Here is a 15,831-nt window from a genome sequence, read left to right as displayed (position 1 = left end):
CTCTCTGGGAAATGAGCTCCTTATTCCAAGCCCCTTTGCCTCACCTCAGTAGAGGGCGTCGCCCCAGCACCGGTGCAGAGTCAATGAGCTGAGTGTGTGAGCTCTCAAGGAACTCCTCTCCTCCAGAACAAAGGCCGGCTGTCCCAGCACCGCCCGGCAGTTATAGCCTGAGACCACGTGGGCCGGACCACAGGACCGGAAGTACCAAACCCGACTTCCTTTTCACGAGGCTGTGGTGAGTGAGGCCTTGGACTGAACGCATAGCCTCAGGCCTACTGAGATAGACTAGCAGGTGTTGACAGGTGTCTTGGTAGGTACCTAAGTTCAACCGCCACCCCCCCAAAAAATGTGAGTCCCCACAAACACGCCCGCCCTTCCCTTCCCCTGAAAAGGAGGCCCCACAGGGCCCGCCCGCTCCCAGAAGCCCTCAGACATGGCAGTTAGGCCCAAAGATCTGGCGTCTCCCCCCAGGACTTGAGGAACAAAGGCTGTCTGGGGCGGGCGGGCTTAGGTCAGCAGAGTGGGGCATCTCAGGCCCTGCGGGTTAAGGAGAGAAACTTGGTGAAGATTGAGGGGACTCCATGCCCCCGAGCCCAGAGCGCCCCCCAGGGGTGGGCTTACAGAACTCGGTCCCTGATGTCTACAGACCTACTAAAGGTGGGGGCGGGGGTCGCGGTGGCGGGTGGCGTGCAGTGTGTGTGTGTGTGTGTGTGTGTGTGTGCGTGCGCGCGCCCGTGTGTGTGTGTGCGTGTGTGTGCGTGTGTGTGTGTGTGTGTGTGTGTATGTGTGTGTGTGTGTTTTCTCAGTCTCTTTGTCCTCCGGAGATTCAGCGAGCTGGGAGCTTTGCTCCAAAGGGCTGGCAGCCTGTCAGAAGAGGGCGAGAGATTCCCCAGCCATAGGAAGGGTCCAGAGGAGGACTCTGATCACTGTGGAAACCACACTCATCTTAACGCTTGGGACTCAGGTGTCTCCTGGTGTCCTGGGTGCCTCTGAATGAAGTAGTGAGTGAGCCCACCACTGCTCTAGAGCACTCCCCTCCAGGAAAGCGGCAGAGGGGGCCAGGGTGCTCTCTCTCTGATGACCTTGCTCACTTGTCGCCATTCTCCCCAATCCAGGTCCCAGCCTTTCCATCCCTTGTGCCAACACTCCTTGCCTGCTGTCCCTGACAACAGTCATGCCTAGGGGTCAGAAGAGTAAGCTGCGTTCCCGAGCCAAGCGCCAGCAGGCCCGCGATGAGACCCAGGGCCTCAGGGGTGCTCAGGCCACTGCAGAGGAGGAAGTGGGGTCTCCCTGCTCCTCTCCTCTTGATGAGGGTGCACTTCCAAGCTCCCCTGCTGCTGGCATTAGCCAGGTGTCTCAGAGAGCCCCACCCTCTAGCTCTCTTGGTGCAGGTGATTCCTGCAAAAGCTCTGAAGCAGGTGCCCAGGAGAGAATGCCAGGCAGCTCCCAGGCAGCAGCCTCTCCTGAGAGCTCACGCAGAGATCCTCTCACCAGGAAGGCCAGTCTGTTGGTGCAGTACTTGCTGGAGAAGTATAAAACAAAAGAGCCCATTACACAGGCAGATATGCTGAAGGTGGTCAACAAGAAGTACAAGGAGTACTTCCCTGAGATCCTCAGGAGAACCTCCGAACGTGTGGAGCTGGTCTTTGGCCTAGAGTTGAAGGAAGTGGATCCCAACAGTCACTCCTACGTCCTTATCAGCAAGCTGGGGCTCTCCAGTGAAGGAAGTCTGAGTGGCAGTAGGGGCTTGCCCAAGACCGGTCTCCTGATGACCCTCCTGGGTGTGATCTTCATGAAGGGCAACCGTGCCACTGAGGCAGAGATCTGGGAATTCCTGAATGTGTTGGGGATCTATGCTGGGAGGAGGCACTTGATCTTTGGGGAGCCCCGGAAGCTCATCACCAAAGATTTAGTGCAGGAAAAGTACCTGGAGTACCGCCAGGTGCCTGGTAGTGACCCTCCCAGCTTTGAATTCCTCTGGGGTCCCAGAGCCCATGCAGAAACCAGCAAAATGAAGGTCCTGGAGGTTTTGGCCAAGATTAATGATACCAACCCTAATGCCTTCCCTAATCTGTATGAGGAGGCTTTGAAAGATGAGGAGGAGAAAGCAGGAGAGAAAGCTGTGGGTAGAGTGGGTGCACCTACCAGGCCTAGGGCTGTTTCCAAGGTCCTGCCCCACAGACCGTCTCACATCTAGTTGTGTCTGAGGTCGGGTGTTCACTGTATATTTGAAGAGGAGTTAGCTTTTTGTGGGATGGAGAGCAGTGGGCTGGAGGAAGCAAAATGTTGGTGTCTTCTTTTCCTATTATGCATAAGTAGAAATCTATCTTATTTGGGTTTTTATTTTGCAATGTTGTTCCTTTTAATTGAAGATTTATTGTGCTTCTGTTTATAACCTTGTCAGTGAACTGGCTCTCACATTCACTACAGTGTAATGGGTCTGGAAGGTAGTTCTAAAAAAAAAAAAAATTAACAGACCATGTTTTCTTCATGATCCAGAACTAGTCAACATGTTACCAGCATCAGGGTTTTCAAGGAAATGTAAAAGAACCCTACATTAAAAATTGTGAATGACATTATGGAGAAAAAAATGTAAAAAGATAAATGTAAAGGATGCTTAATTCTTGATTTGGTTTATTCCTTGTAATAGTTATTTTAGTATAAGTTAAAAAGACCTGGATTTATTTTTTTTTCAAAAAGGTTTTTTTCCTATTACACTGGAAAATTGTTGGCATCACAAAATTGTGTGACAAAACAAAAATGGTTAATTTATAGTTGCCTATAATCTTTTTTGTCTTTTGCTTGCAATATTAAGTGACATCTTGGATTTGCTTACTTTATTCTAATTTATGTGAAATTAAATGATAATAAAGTTGTAACTCACTCTTTTGATTGTTTTTAATTATTTTTCCCTAGCATTAGTTGAGCATCTTCTCTTTGGAAGTCCCCCTTAGCCCTGAATATGGTAAGATAAAGAAGATATAGCTAGGCACAGTGGCACACACCTAAAATCCCAGCAGCTCAGGAGGCTGAGGCAGGAGGATCATGAGTTCAAAGCTAATCTCAGCAAATTATCGAGGCCATAAGCAACTCAGTGAAACCCTGTCTGTAAATAAAATACAAAATAGGGCTGGGGATGTGGCTCAGTGATTAAGCAGCCCTGGGTTCAATTCCCAGAACCAAAAAAACGAAGATACAACCACTTCCCAGAAGTTTCTAGAGTATAGCAACAGCTGTTTTATAAGCAATATGGTTAGTTACTAAGTGATAAAGAACAAGTAGAAATAAGTGATCAGGAAGATGAGATTTCAGATGAAAACCAATTATAAATTTTTTCATCAATATAATTTTGAACATTAGGGAATTGCAAGTGTCTTCATGCAAGTTAATTTAAGTGAGGCTTCATTGTGGGCTGGGAGAAGATGTGCTATTAGTGAGCAAGGGTCAGACCATTAGATGTGGCATCTCAGAGTTGAGAAACTAAGTCTAGAATGGGAAACAAATCTTAATAGTTACTTTGGAATTGTAAGTTAACCAGAAGATATCCAGCCAGTACAGGAACGGAAGGAATCTGTGCTTTCCCTAGTGCAGGTATATATAAAGCACTCACATATGATACTCAGGGAGTTTCTAAGAAATATGGGTGATACCCCCTTGAAAAGCCAAGAAGACACTGAACTATGCTCTTATCATGGGCTGATAGAACCAGATTCTGCTCCAGTTAAGAGAATTTTTGTTATGTTACTTAGACTGTAATTTGTCAAACTCTGAGGGCTCAATTTTTGGAATGAAAGGGATGAAAAAAGGTTATTTGGATGGAAAACACCTCTTAAGAAAGTTGTTGGTCCTTAACACAAATTAGGAACTTTAAATTGCCTACAGCAGAATATGACAACAAAATTAAGTAACAGATGATCTAATGGGAAAACACTGGTTTTAGTTGCCCAACAGCCTTTCAGCTGATGTGCATGTCTATGTCATTTGAACTTGCATATTCTCAAACATATTCTAATATATATATGTACACACACACACACACACACACACACACACACACATATTTCATATTCCTGAACCCTACATGTTAGAGTTTATCAGGTTAACTTTGCAGAGAAAGAACTTGGAATTTTCTCAGGTTCACATGATTGGTAGTGACAGAGCTGGACTCAGACTCTGTATTCCTCTAGGGTCCACACTGATGTACTCCTCCAAGCCTGAGGCAGACCTTGTACTGGTTATTCATTTTCTGCTCATCACTTCAAAATCTATTTCAGGTGATAAAAAAAACAAGACTTCAAACTCAAAATACTGCTTTGGAACACATAGCCCAAGCAATAAGCACTGAAAATACCAATATAAATGCAAGGTATGAATAAAGAAAGAGATTGGTTAACAATATAATTATACACAAAGTCAATGTCAATAAACCTCAAAATATTTTGGTTGACAATATAATTATACACAAGGTCAATGTCAATAGACCACAAAATTTTCTGGCTCAGGCCTTCCCTGAGAATGTGTGTATATTTGAAAGAAGTTACGTAAGAAACTAAGTCTAGCTGATGATAAAGTATAGATCAGCATGTTTTGTGTCTGACAGCAAAACACCTGCCCTTGGCTCTCTGCTTTGTGCTTCTCCATCTCACATCACTCCTGGGAAACAACCTATTCTCTGCAAGGTTTGCAGAGGGGAAATAATCAGGAGTTTATACTGATGTGGCATTTTTCTGGTAGCCTCCCATAAAGTTAATAGAATTGATATGAAAACTCTAAGGAATAAAAACTGATGATACAAATACCCCATAAAAATGAGTCACAGAAAAACTAGTCTACCTATTCTCAGTATCCTATCAATGTTTAGGGTTCTCAGGGATATGAGAGCCTTGTTTGACTTGGATGACCTGAATCAAAAGAGTCTATGCCTGGCTTCTTTCACTTATGTATCACATGATCTCACTCCTAGGTTTAATCTAAAAGAGCTGATCTCACAAAGCTGAAAGTAGAATGGTATTTACTAGAAGCTGGAAAGAGGGGTTTGGGGTGGGAGAAGGTTGATCCATGTGTACTAAGTTACAGTTAAGAGAGGAGCAAGATGTTCTGATGTGCTATTGCCCAGGAAGGTAACTATAGATAACAATTATGCACTATACATTTCAAAAAGAAGAAAGGATTTTTAATGTTTTCACCATAAATAAATGGTAAGTGAGGGGGCTACGACTGTGACTCAGTGGTAGAGCACTTGCCAGCATGTGTGAGGTACTGGGTTCAATACTCAGCACCATATATAAATAAGTAAATAAAATAAAGGTATCCATCTACAACTAAAAAAAATCTTTTTTAAAGTTTAAAAAAAGAAATGGTGAGGAGACATGTATGTTTAACTTAATCTAAACATTATACAAAGTATGCATGTATCAAAATATCATATTGAAGATTATTAATGTATGTATATATATATGTATATTATTTTCTGTATCAGTTAAAATCAATTAATAAAAAAGAAAGGGGAAACTGAGGTCCTTCAAAATGTCAAAGTTATAACCCTGCCCCAAACAGAGCCACAAGAATCCTAAATTTTTATATCATCCCTGGAAGGACACAAACAGGGCCCTATGTGGCATTCCTCAACTTCTCTCACTGAGGCCTTAGGGAATAAGAATCTTGGTCTGAGGGTTTGCAACCTAGGACAGTGGAGAGGAGTGTCCTGTGCCCTTCTAGGAATCAAGTGCAGAAGCATGATAGTGATGGTATCACAGATTCTAAAAGTCAGAGATGGCACAGAGCCTGCCCCTGCCATTACTCCCAGAAGCTTTGGGTAGGGCTATCAGGTTGGCTTCTAAGAGAAGAGATTCAGGTCCTTGGTCAGAGGGAGGGCCCTTATATAAGCAAAAGAAGGAGTCCCAGTCCCTGCCAAGAGTTAAGATGAGGATTCTCAGTGAGGACACAGGCAATCCTTCATTCTCAGGACCAAAAGGACTGCACAGTGCCCCACTCTTGCTGGCATCCCTGGCATACCTGATCATTGTTGATATAATGTGATATACTTACTTCTATGGTGTCACAAGAGGGTCAGGGATCACAAGTAAGATCAGCATTGGGAGGATTTCCAAGTTGTCCAAAGGCCACGGAGAATGCCCTGAGAATTAAAGGAACCAATTATCCCATAATAGCTGAAGCACCAGAAAATCCATTCCTTACTCTTAGCCTCGAGAGACCAAGGACAGGTAAGGTAAGCTGAGAAGACCCACATATCCATCTGTTTTGGGGAGTTTTGTCCTTACAATGAGGGGACATGCCTCAGGATAAAAAAGGAGATGTTCTACATCATGCCAAGCATCAAAACAAGAGGATAACACATTATTAAATAAAAATGGCAGTGAAGAATCTGGCCCTGCCCTGCTTTCAGTCCTTTAAGACCCAGGACAGGGTTGTCAAGATGAAGTTCCCATAATTTATTTAAGACGGGCCTTCAAGAGGTGAGACCCATAGTCTGAAGGTGTAGCCACTTCAAACAAAGGTGGGGGGTCTCAAGTCATGTGTGCTAATTTGAGGAGACTGGGTGAAGACTAAGGACTACAAAGAGGTGAGAACATAAAATTCCCCATTGATCTGTCAATACTGAGGTCACCTGAACAGGAATAATAAGTTGAATGGTCCTTTAACTTCCCTTCTTGTGGATGCCAGGTAGATTTGCAATGTTAATTTCAGAGCAGCAGAGGGAATGGCTCCCATTGCCCACTACCAGTTGACATGATGGTTGTGAATGTGGAATAAGAGGACTCTTCAACTTACAGGCTAAGGCTCACTCTATCTTCCTCTTCCTCTACAGGTTTCCAATAGTAGAGAGTGGTCAGGAGAGATGGAGTTCAGTGAGTTCCTAGAGCAATTTCCTCACAGAAAACTTTAAATGTAAACAAAATGTGGTAATATACACAATGGAATATTACTCAGCCATAGAGAAGAATGGAATCATAGCATTTGCTGGTAAATGGATGGAACTGGAGAATATCATGTTAAGTAAATAAGCCAATCCCCAAAAATCAAAGGCCAAATGTTCTCTCTGATTTGGGGATGTTAAACCCAAATAATGGAGGTTTGGGAGGGAAATAACAGAAATCCATTGGATTAATATAGAACAGAGGATGAAGGGAATAGGAAGGACAGAATTACTTGGTCATAACTTTCCTAGCCTTATATTTGAATACTTGACCAGGATAACTCCATATCATGTACAACCACAAGAGTGGGATCCTAAATAGAATAATTTATACTCCATGCATGTATAATCTGCCAAAATACTACTGACAAGTATAACTAAAAAGAACAAATAGAAACCTATAAATTAAAAAAAAAAAAAGCAAAACTGCAAATTCAGTCTTCCTTCTAGCCATAATGGAATTTCCATCCTGAAGGTGCACACAGCTTCTTCATCTCCCTCCCCAGGGTTTCCTCATAAGCTGTTCTCTTACACACACTCCTGCCTACTGTCTCTGAGCACAGCCAACATCCTTGGGGTCAGAAGAGTATATTCCCCAACCACGAGAAATGCTGACAGGCCTGAGATGACTCCCATGGTCACAGAGGAGCATAAGTCAACACAACAGTGGAGGAAGAGCCTCTCCCTTTTCTTCTCCTGTTCTTGAGGATATTCCCCAGAGCTCATCTGCTTCTGAGTCAAGTAGCATTCCCCAGAGGCTTTGTAGCATTTTAGATGTTACCACTATTTCTGCAGATGTTTTTAGGCACAAGATATGATGAGGGTGATAACAGCCAAGATGAGGAATATTCAAGTTCCTCAGAGATCTCAACTTCCAGTGAGACTCATCATGCCTGATTCTCTAGCTATGAAGGTGAATTTGTTAATTGTAAAATGAAAGTATATAAAGTATAAAATAAAACAGCCCGTTACCAATGAAGACATGTTGAACATTGTTGACCAGAAGTACCAAGACCAGTTTGCTGAGATCCTCAAGAGAGTCTCCAATCATATTGAGGTTGTTTTTGTAGTTGATGTAGAAGTTGAGTCAAACAGTAACTTATATGACCTTGTCAGCAAATTGAAACTCCCCAACAATAGGAGAATTCATGCTGGCATGGGGTAACCCACAACTGGTCTCCTAATGACTTTCCTGGAAAATCCTGAAGATGTTGTGAGTATACATTGGGGAGGAAGGACTTCATCTATGAAGAGCCTAGGAAACTCATCACCAAAGATTTGTTAAGGCTAAATTCCTGGTGTACCAGCAGGTAATCAACAATAATTCTCCCCACTATGAATTCCTGTGAGGTCCAAGAGCCTACACTGAAGCCAGCAAGATGAAAGTTCTAGAATTTTTGGAAAGGTCAACAGTATTGTTCCTCCCACTTTCTCAACATTATATGAAAAAGCTTTGAAAGATGAAGAGAGATCACAAGAGAGAATTTCAGCCAGTCTTGACACTACTGCCAAAGCCAGGTATGTTCTATGGTGTTTTGATTAAATATGAGGTGTTCCCCCTGCAAAAAAAGTTCATGTGTGAGACAATGCAATAAGTTTTAGAGGGGGAATGATTGGGTTATAATAATCTTAACCCATTCAGTGAATTAATCCCCTGAATAGGCATTAGGTGAGTGATAATTGAAGTCAGATAGGGTGTAGCTGGAAGAGGTGGGTCATTGGGATATGTCTTTGGGGTATATATTTTATATCCTGTGAGTAGAGTCAGTGTTTCTCTCTCTCTCTCTCTCTCTCTCTCTCTCTCTCTCTCTCTCTCTCTCTCTCTCTCTCCCCCTTCCTGGTTCCATGTCCTGAGCTGTTTCCCTCCACCACATTCATTGTCCATGATGTTCTATTTCACCTCAAGCCCCAAGGAAGCTGGGCTTCTATGGACTGAGACCTCTGAAACCTCTTCTAATTTTCCTTGTCAGGTTTCTTGGTCACAGGAGTGAAAAAGCTGACTAAAACACATGACTATATCCAACAGCCTCTCTTATACCTATTTTAGTCTGAGACCTTTTATCCTTATAAGAAAACATGACACCGCAATAAAAGTTTTCTTGGAAATATGAAAAAAACAATAATAAAGCAGTTGAGAAAATAGAATAGTAAAAAAAAATATGATCAGTCTTGAATTCCCTCATTTCTTTTAGTCTTTATTATGTAATTGAATGGTTTATACCTTGATATGGTTAGCTTATTAATAATAGGGTATAAGTCAGACTTCTTGCTCACTCTTCTTATTCCCAAAACATCAGTTGATTATCTCTTCCTTGAGAGGTTCTGTGATCATACAAGAATTGCTCAGATATAGATTCTACCCATAATTTTAGAAACTGGGAGCTACACTCATATGAGGAAAATGTTGAGATACCCTATATGACTCATAGGAAAGTAGAAAGAATGAATGAAAAGGAGAATAAATTGCCTGTGGCAAGGTAATTTGAATGTCAGGAAACTTCAAGTCAATGTAATTGCAACTTTAAAATTAAGCTTCATGGTGATCTCTATGTGGCTGTGGGGTTGGTGAACAGAGGCCATACCCTTAGAAACTCTGTCACAAAGTTTAAAAAGAAGGCCCTTGAATGGAAAACTATAGTGTAAGGCCTATAATATAAGATCCAATATTATGTATTGCCTTGAAATTTCATGAAACCAGCAGGGCCTCAAATGACCTAACTGCAAGTTCCTCAATATGTACTATAGATAAGATACCCTTGCCAAACAAGTATCTTTATTAAGAAGATTAGATACAGAAGCTTTTGGACTTATTCAAACAAAAAAAATCACCTCTTCTTCTTAATCTACAAATCCTGTCTTCTACTTATTTACTCTGTTTCTGAGTGCAACTCCCATGTGGTCTTGTGCAGGATATAGTGTCTTCCTCCCTCAGGAAGGAGTCATCTGTGCAGTGTCCAGGGTTGTGTGTTTGCATACAACATTAATACACTGGAGGAATTCCTCCATCACAAATGGAATAATTATTAGGCCATTAAAGCACACTTTCAAGAGTAACATTGGGATCACAGATAATATACATTCCAAAGAAGTATCTACTTAAAGGCAGTGTTTTAGAGTTTTAGGGCTACCATTAAAAAAATGACCATAAGCTAATAGCTTAAAAAGCAGAATTTTTCTTTCATAGTCCAAAAGGCTACAAGTTCAAGATCAAGGTTCCAGAGGATTGGCTTCCTCTGAGGCCTCTCTACTTGGTTTGTAGAAGTTCATCTTCCTTCTGCCTCTGCACAGGGTGGAACTTTGGTGTATGTCCATGTCTGGTGTCTTCTTGTGTGTTATAATAATTTCTTATAAGGGCATCCTAACTGTATTATGGGGTACCCTAACTGCTTCATTTTAACTCAGTTACCCTTACAAAGATCTTATCTTCAAATATAGTCACACTGTGAGGGACTAGAGTTTAGGAGTTCAACATATGAACTTTGGAGGAGAGGGTATACAATTCAATCCATATGGATAAAACTTTTGCCCTTATCTATATGTAGTAGAATACAATGCATAAACTAGGTGTTCTATGCATATTGACTCCTGGAGATTCTGAAAAATAAAGGTGACACTTCTTTGAGGTGAGATGTACAGAAGTCATTGTATTGTCAATTTGCCATCAGCTAAAATAAATAGATGTCACTTCTTTGAAAGAGCATTGTACTTAGGTTACATTGAGGATTACTTTGCAAATTCTGAGAGCGAGCTAGATTTTTGTGAGGAAGAAATGAATAAAGAATAGAGGAAGTTTGGATGGAAGTGTAGTTGGGAAGCACTGAATGAGTTGGTCCTTGACAAAATTCTAGGAACTTTGAGATACATGCAGGTGGGAAGAACCCCCCACATTCAAATTAAATAGCAGATGCCCTCATAGGGAAAATCTAATTGTACTTCCTAAAATAGATTTTTAGCTGATTTGGTTCTTTGATAGCATTTCATTTTATCTGACATATCCTGGATTTTAAAAAATTCCTAAAGGAGAGTGGTATTATCTGGATAAAAATCATTCTAACTGCCAATCACTGAACACTGGATATTTGTCAGTCATTATGACAAGGGCTTTCTGCCCAATATGTATATTCCCATGATCCTACAAAACTGGTTTTACTTAGGAGGTTTATATAACAAAATACCAGAAAATGGTTGGTTTGAATAACAAACATTCATTTCCTGATATCCTGGAGACTAGAAAGCCCAAGATCAAGGTTCAAGAATATCTGGTTCTCTTGCAGACATCTGCCTTCTTGGTGTATCCCTGCATGATGGAAAGAAAGGGAGTACAAGCTTTCTGGGTTTTCTTATAAGGCTATTAATCCCATCATGGAGACCCCACCCTCATTACTTCATTTAAAACTAATTATTTCTCAAAGGAATCACTTCCTGTCACATTGAGTTTAGAGTTTCAACATATAAATTTTGGAAGGACAAAAAAAAGTCAATCCATAAGGCTTAGGAAACTGAACTGGCTGATAAAGAACTAGCAATATTCTCATAATCTCAAGGTAGTAAGTGATAGAACCAGGATAGATCACTGATCTGAATTCATCTAGAGCCCAGGCTATTCCACTACTCTCATGCTAAGGCTGACCATGTGTACATTTAATATTTTTTCTCCTCACTACTACAAAATATATCTTAGATGATTGAGAATTTTTTTGCCCAAAGTTCTGAATTATAATCCATAGCCAGAGCAATAAGAATATCAAAATAAATGAGATGTTAGAATAAACACAAAGAATTGGTAACAATATGATCATCGACATGTGCAGTGTCTAATTAACTTCAGGATTAGGATCTCACCAAATTATCGAGCTCTAGCTTCTTTCATGTAGTAATTAAATCTCTCAGAAGTACCATGAAAGATTGAGTCTGTGTGATGAAGAGAATGAATAAATCAACATTTACTGTGGCAGTAACCTCCTATTCCAACCTGTCCACCTTGTTCTTCAGCTTCCCCATCTCACATCACTCCAGAGACACAGACCTATGATCTTCAATATTTGAAGTAGGTAGACTATTCAAGAATTTTCAGCAATGTTGCATTTGGCAGAAAGCTTTTCATTAAAGAGACGGCACCAAGATGAATTTGCAGATAAATACTGACTGAGAACACATAAACTGAAGTACGTATTGCTTTCATTCTCATTCAAGCTCCTCAACTATCACCAGAGACTGGGACTTTTCTCTCACTTTCTTTGAGCTGGCATCCTCAGAAATAGGAGTTCATTGTCTTCCCTTCGCTTGCTCTTAGATCTAGGGAGCCAAGGCCTTGTACTCAAGCTGACTTCGGCAAGACGGAACTTATGAATGGGAGGGCATTGCAGTAAGGGGGAAGGGCAGAGGGAGGGGCCCAGAAGTCACAGTAAAATCTAGAATTCTCTTTGAGGCTGAGGTAGTCCTACACCCCAGAGCACAGGGGGCGCTAGAGACGCAGCCCTGGCTGTCGGCCTCTCTTAGCCCTATCATTGGTGATCGCTCTCACTTCCTCCCAGGGTGCCTGAGGAAAATAAAGGGCTTTATCTGAGGCAGCTAGATCAGCGAAAGGGAAAACGAAGTCCCAGTCTCTGGTCGGCTTCCAGGTGAGGAGTTTGACAATGAGAGAATCATTACCTCAGAAAAAGTGTCCCCTCCCCCTCCTCCAAAACCCCTCACTCTTATTCTAAGTCTTGAGAAGGCCTGAGGAGAGCGGGCTAACTGAGATTTTTGTTTATTTCCACCTCTAAGGTCCCAGGAAGGCAAGAGAAAATAAAAGCGGGAAGTCCTAGTTTAGTAGAGTAGGGGAAGGGGACCCTAAAATCAGTAAAGGCGAAGAAACTTAGTTGGAGACCGAGACTGCGTCTTCCAGAAGACGCAAACATGGAGTCAGGTAGATGGGAGGCATTCTTTCTTATTTGGTATAGGGCGGGGGTGTTAAGGGAGCCAGAGGTGGCTCCGGTAAGCAAAAGGGGTATCATGCTTAACAGGGAATCAAGGGCAGAACCTTCAGTGAGTTTTAAGGAAATCACCAATCTCTGAAGAGTGACATGGCCCAGAGCCTGACCCTACCATAAGTCTGGGAAGCCCAAATGAGGGGCATCAGGCAAATTTCGGCGAGGACGTGGGAGTCTCTTGACGATATGAAGACCTGGGTCGTGGATCCTTGAGTCAACATAGGGAAGCTTCCCAGTTATAGCCAGGTTTCAAGGCAAGAAATTGAGGCACCCCAGGTCCTGCTGGCAGCCTGTGATGTTTGTGCACTACCAATGTAACTGGTACTTATTATATCCCATGGTATTGGGTAGGGGACAATAGTGCTGAGAGATGTTTTTTAATAAAGGCATGATGTAAGGTCCGCTGTAGGAGGATTTCTAGATATTCCCAGGAGTTAAGGTGAGAACCCTAATGTCTGAGGGAAAGATCAAGAAGAAGATACCACATAATCCATCTCTTATTTTCCACCTTGGGAGGCAATGCACAGATGAGGTTGCCCTCAATATCCTCCTAGGGAGTCTTAGGAGATGCCAGCAGGAAGAGAAAAGTTTGGCATAAAGGGAAGATTCAGAGGTCAAAGGAAGTGTTGAAGAGACCATTCGCCATTGTATAGATAACAAAGAATCAGATCCCCACCAATGTATTTAGCACTAGAGGGCTCAGAACAGGGCTCTCAGGTTGAGGCTGTCACTACTATGTATCAAATTTAAGAGAGGTAAGGTATTTGGTATAAGAGTTAGCTACCAGTCAGAAGAAAGGAGATGTACCAGGCACTACCTGGACATCAGGCAAATTCTCCAAATGAGAATTGTATACCCAAGCATGCCATGATAGAGAGGGCTCCTTGTAACTCTCAGTTGTGGAACTTCTGACAGGAATGTAGGATGAGAATGTCCTTTACTTCTTCCTTTGGGGTCTCAGGGGCATGTTGGCTTTTGGGGTTGAAGTATCAACTTGAGAGCAGCAAAAGAGAGAGGCCCAGGACTTGCCAACAGTTGATGTTGAATGGGATGACTTCCCACACCTCAAAACAGAGCCTCCACTACCACTCCAATACACCTTGGTAGGGACAGTCTATAGCCTAAGACTCACTGTGCCTTCCAGGAGACAGGTTGATTAGACTATGAGCATTGTGGGTTCCTAAAGCAATGCTCTCCCAGAAACCTGCAGAAGTGGCCTTAGTTACAGCCAGGGAGGTAAATCCCTGCTGAAAGTGCTCTTACAATTTCATTTTCCCTCCTCCAGGTGCTTGCACCGCCACTCATCCTGCCCATACTCCTTCCATTGTCCCTAATCTGATTCATCATGCCTCGAGGTCTGAAGAATAAGTTCCTTGCCCGTGAGAAACGCCAGCAGGCTCAAAGTGATCCTCAGGATTTTGAGGATTTTGAAGAAGCAGCAGCAGCAGCAGCAGCAGCAGCAACAACAGCAGAAGGGTTCTCTTCTCTCCACAATCCACCTGGTACTGAGTCACGGAGCAGTCCCCAGGATCCTGAGAAAGCACAATCTACCACCACTACTTCTGCAGGTGTTTCTTGCACTACATCTGATAAAGTTTCTAATAGCCAAAAGGAGGAAGGGAAAAGCACTTCTGAGGCCACACTCTCCACTGATGATTCCTGTGAAGATCCTCTAACTGGAAAGGTTGGGTTGTTGGAGCAGTTCCTCCTCTACAAGTATGAAATGAAGCAGCGTATTACTAAGGAAGATATGCTGAAAGTTGTCAACCAGAAGTACAAAAATGAGTTTGCTGAAATCTTCAAGAGAGCCTGTGAGCATCTTGCAGATGTCTTTGCAGTTGATGTGAGGGAAGTTGACTCAACCAATCACTCATACAACCTTGTCAGCAAGCTGAAACTCCCCAACAATGGGAGGATTCGTGCTGGGAGGGGATTACCCAAGGCCGGTCTCCTGATGAATGTCCTGGGTATGATCTTCATGAAGGGTGACTGCGCCTCTGAGGAAGACATCTGGAGATTCCTGAAGATGATGCATGTATATCCTGGGAAGAAGCATTTCATCTATGGAGAGCCCAAGAAGCTCATCACCAAAGATTTGGTGAGGCTAAAATACCTGGTATACCGGCAGGTGGTCAACAGTGATCCTCCACGCCATGAATTCCTGTGGGGTCCCCGAGCTCATGCTGAAACCAGCAAGATGCAAGTCTTGGAGTTTTTGGCTAAGATTAATGAGACCGCTCCTAGTTTCTTCCCAACTCTTTATGAAGAGGCTTTGAAAGATGAGAAAGAAAGATCCCAAACCACGGATGCAACCAAGCCTGAAACTACTGCCAAAGCTAGTGAAGTTCCCAAGGCCTCATGTCCAGCAGCTTCTCTCACACCTGTTGAAGTTTGAGTCATTTTCATCATCCAGATAATAAAATATGACATCACAATAGGGGTTTTCTTGAAAATATAAGTGGGCTAACAGACTTCAGGAAAAAAAAAAATTAAAACCTCATCAATCTTGGTGTTGTCTAATTGTTTTTGTCTTTTGTTTTATGGAGTTAAATGTTCTAAACTTTCCTTGGCTTATTCAAAAATGTAGAAGAAATTAAATCTTTAAAAAATAGGCTGTGTTTCTTGACTCATTCACCAAAATTAATTGAACATATGCTGTTTGGAAGTCTCTGTGGTAGAATGGGATACTGAAATGAAGCAGACTCAGCCTCTACTTGTAGAATTTTTTTTGAGCCTACAAGCTGTAATCATACAAGAAAGTTGCTGAACTGCCCTATATAACTTAGAGGTAAAGTAAAAAGAATGAGTGTGGATGAAAGTATTCCTTATGAGAGCAATTAAGTGGAAATTTCATGAGCAAGGCAGTTTGGGGCTTTAGGAAACTGTGAGTCCTCAGTGGGATATAAATTTTATTTAAGATGG

At 42.3% G+C, this 15,831-nt stretch overlaps 2 protein-coding genes and 1 pseudogene across 2 annotated transcripts; all 3 read left to right on the top strand.

The window, feature by feature from the left end:
- Window positions 1–210: 210 nt before the first annotated feature.
- On the top strand, window positions 211–2,501 carry LOC101961545 (melanoma-associated antigen B4). The gene is made up of 2 exons (XM_005329176.3): window positions 211–310; window positions 1,116–2,501. The coding sequence occupies exon 2, from the start codon at window positions 1,175–1,177 to the stop codon at window positions 2,195–2,197; it is 1,023 nt and encodes a 340-aa protein (XP_005329233.1). The 5' UTR covers window positions 211–310; window positions 1,116–1,174; the 3' UTR covers window positions 2,198–2,501.
- Window positions 2,502–7,732: 5,231 nt separating this feature from the next.
- LOC110598546 (melanoma-associated antigen B5-like) lies at window positions 7,733–8,480 on the top strand (annotated as a pseudogene).
- Window positions 8,481–12,474: 3,994 nt separating this feature from the next.
- LOC101961832 (melanoma-associated antigen B5-like) lies at window positions 12,475–15,474 on the top strand. Its single transcript, XM_021729011.3, has 2 exons — window positions 12,475–12,558; window positions 14,195–15,474. Exon 2 carries the CDS (start codon window positions 14,255–14,257, stop codon window positions 15,302–15,304), a length of 1,050 nt encoding a protein of 349 aa, XP_021584686.2. The 5' UTR covers window positions 12,475–12,558; window positions 14,195–14,254; the 3' UTR covers window positions 15,305–15,474.
- The last annotated feature ends 357 nt before the right edge of the window (window positions 15,475–15,831 follow it).

Source organism: Ictidomys tridecemlineatus, chromosome X (genome assembly GCF_052094955.1).
Source record: "Ictidomys tridecemlineatus isolate mIctTri1 chromosome X, mIctTri1.hap1, whole genome shotgun sequence".
Taxonomy (NCBI): Eukaryota; Metazoa; Chordata; class Mammalia; order Rodentia; family Sciuridae; genus Ictidomys; species Ictidomys tridecemlineatus.
This window is presented reverse-complemented; position numbering and strand designations above follow the sequence as displayed.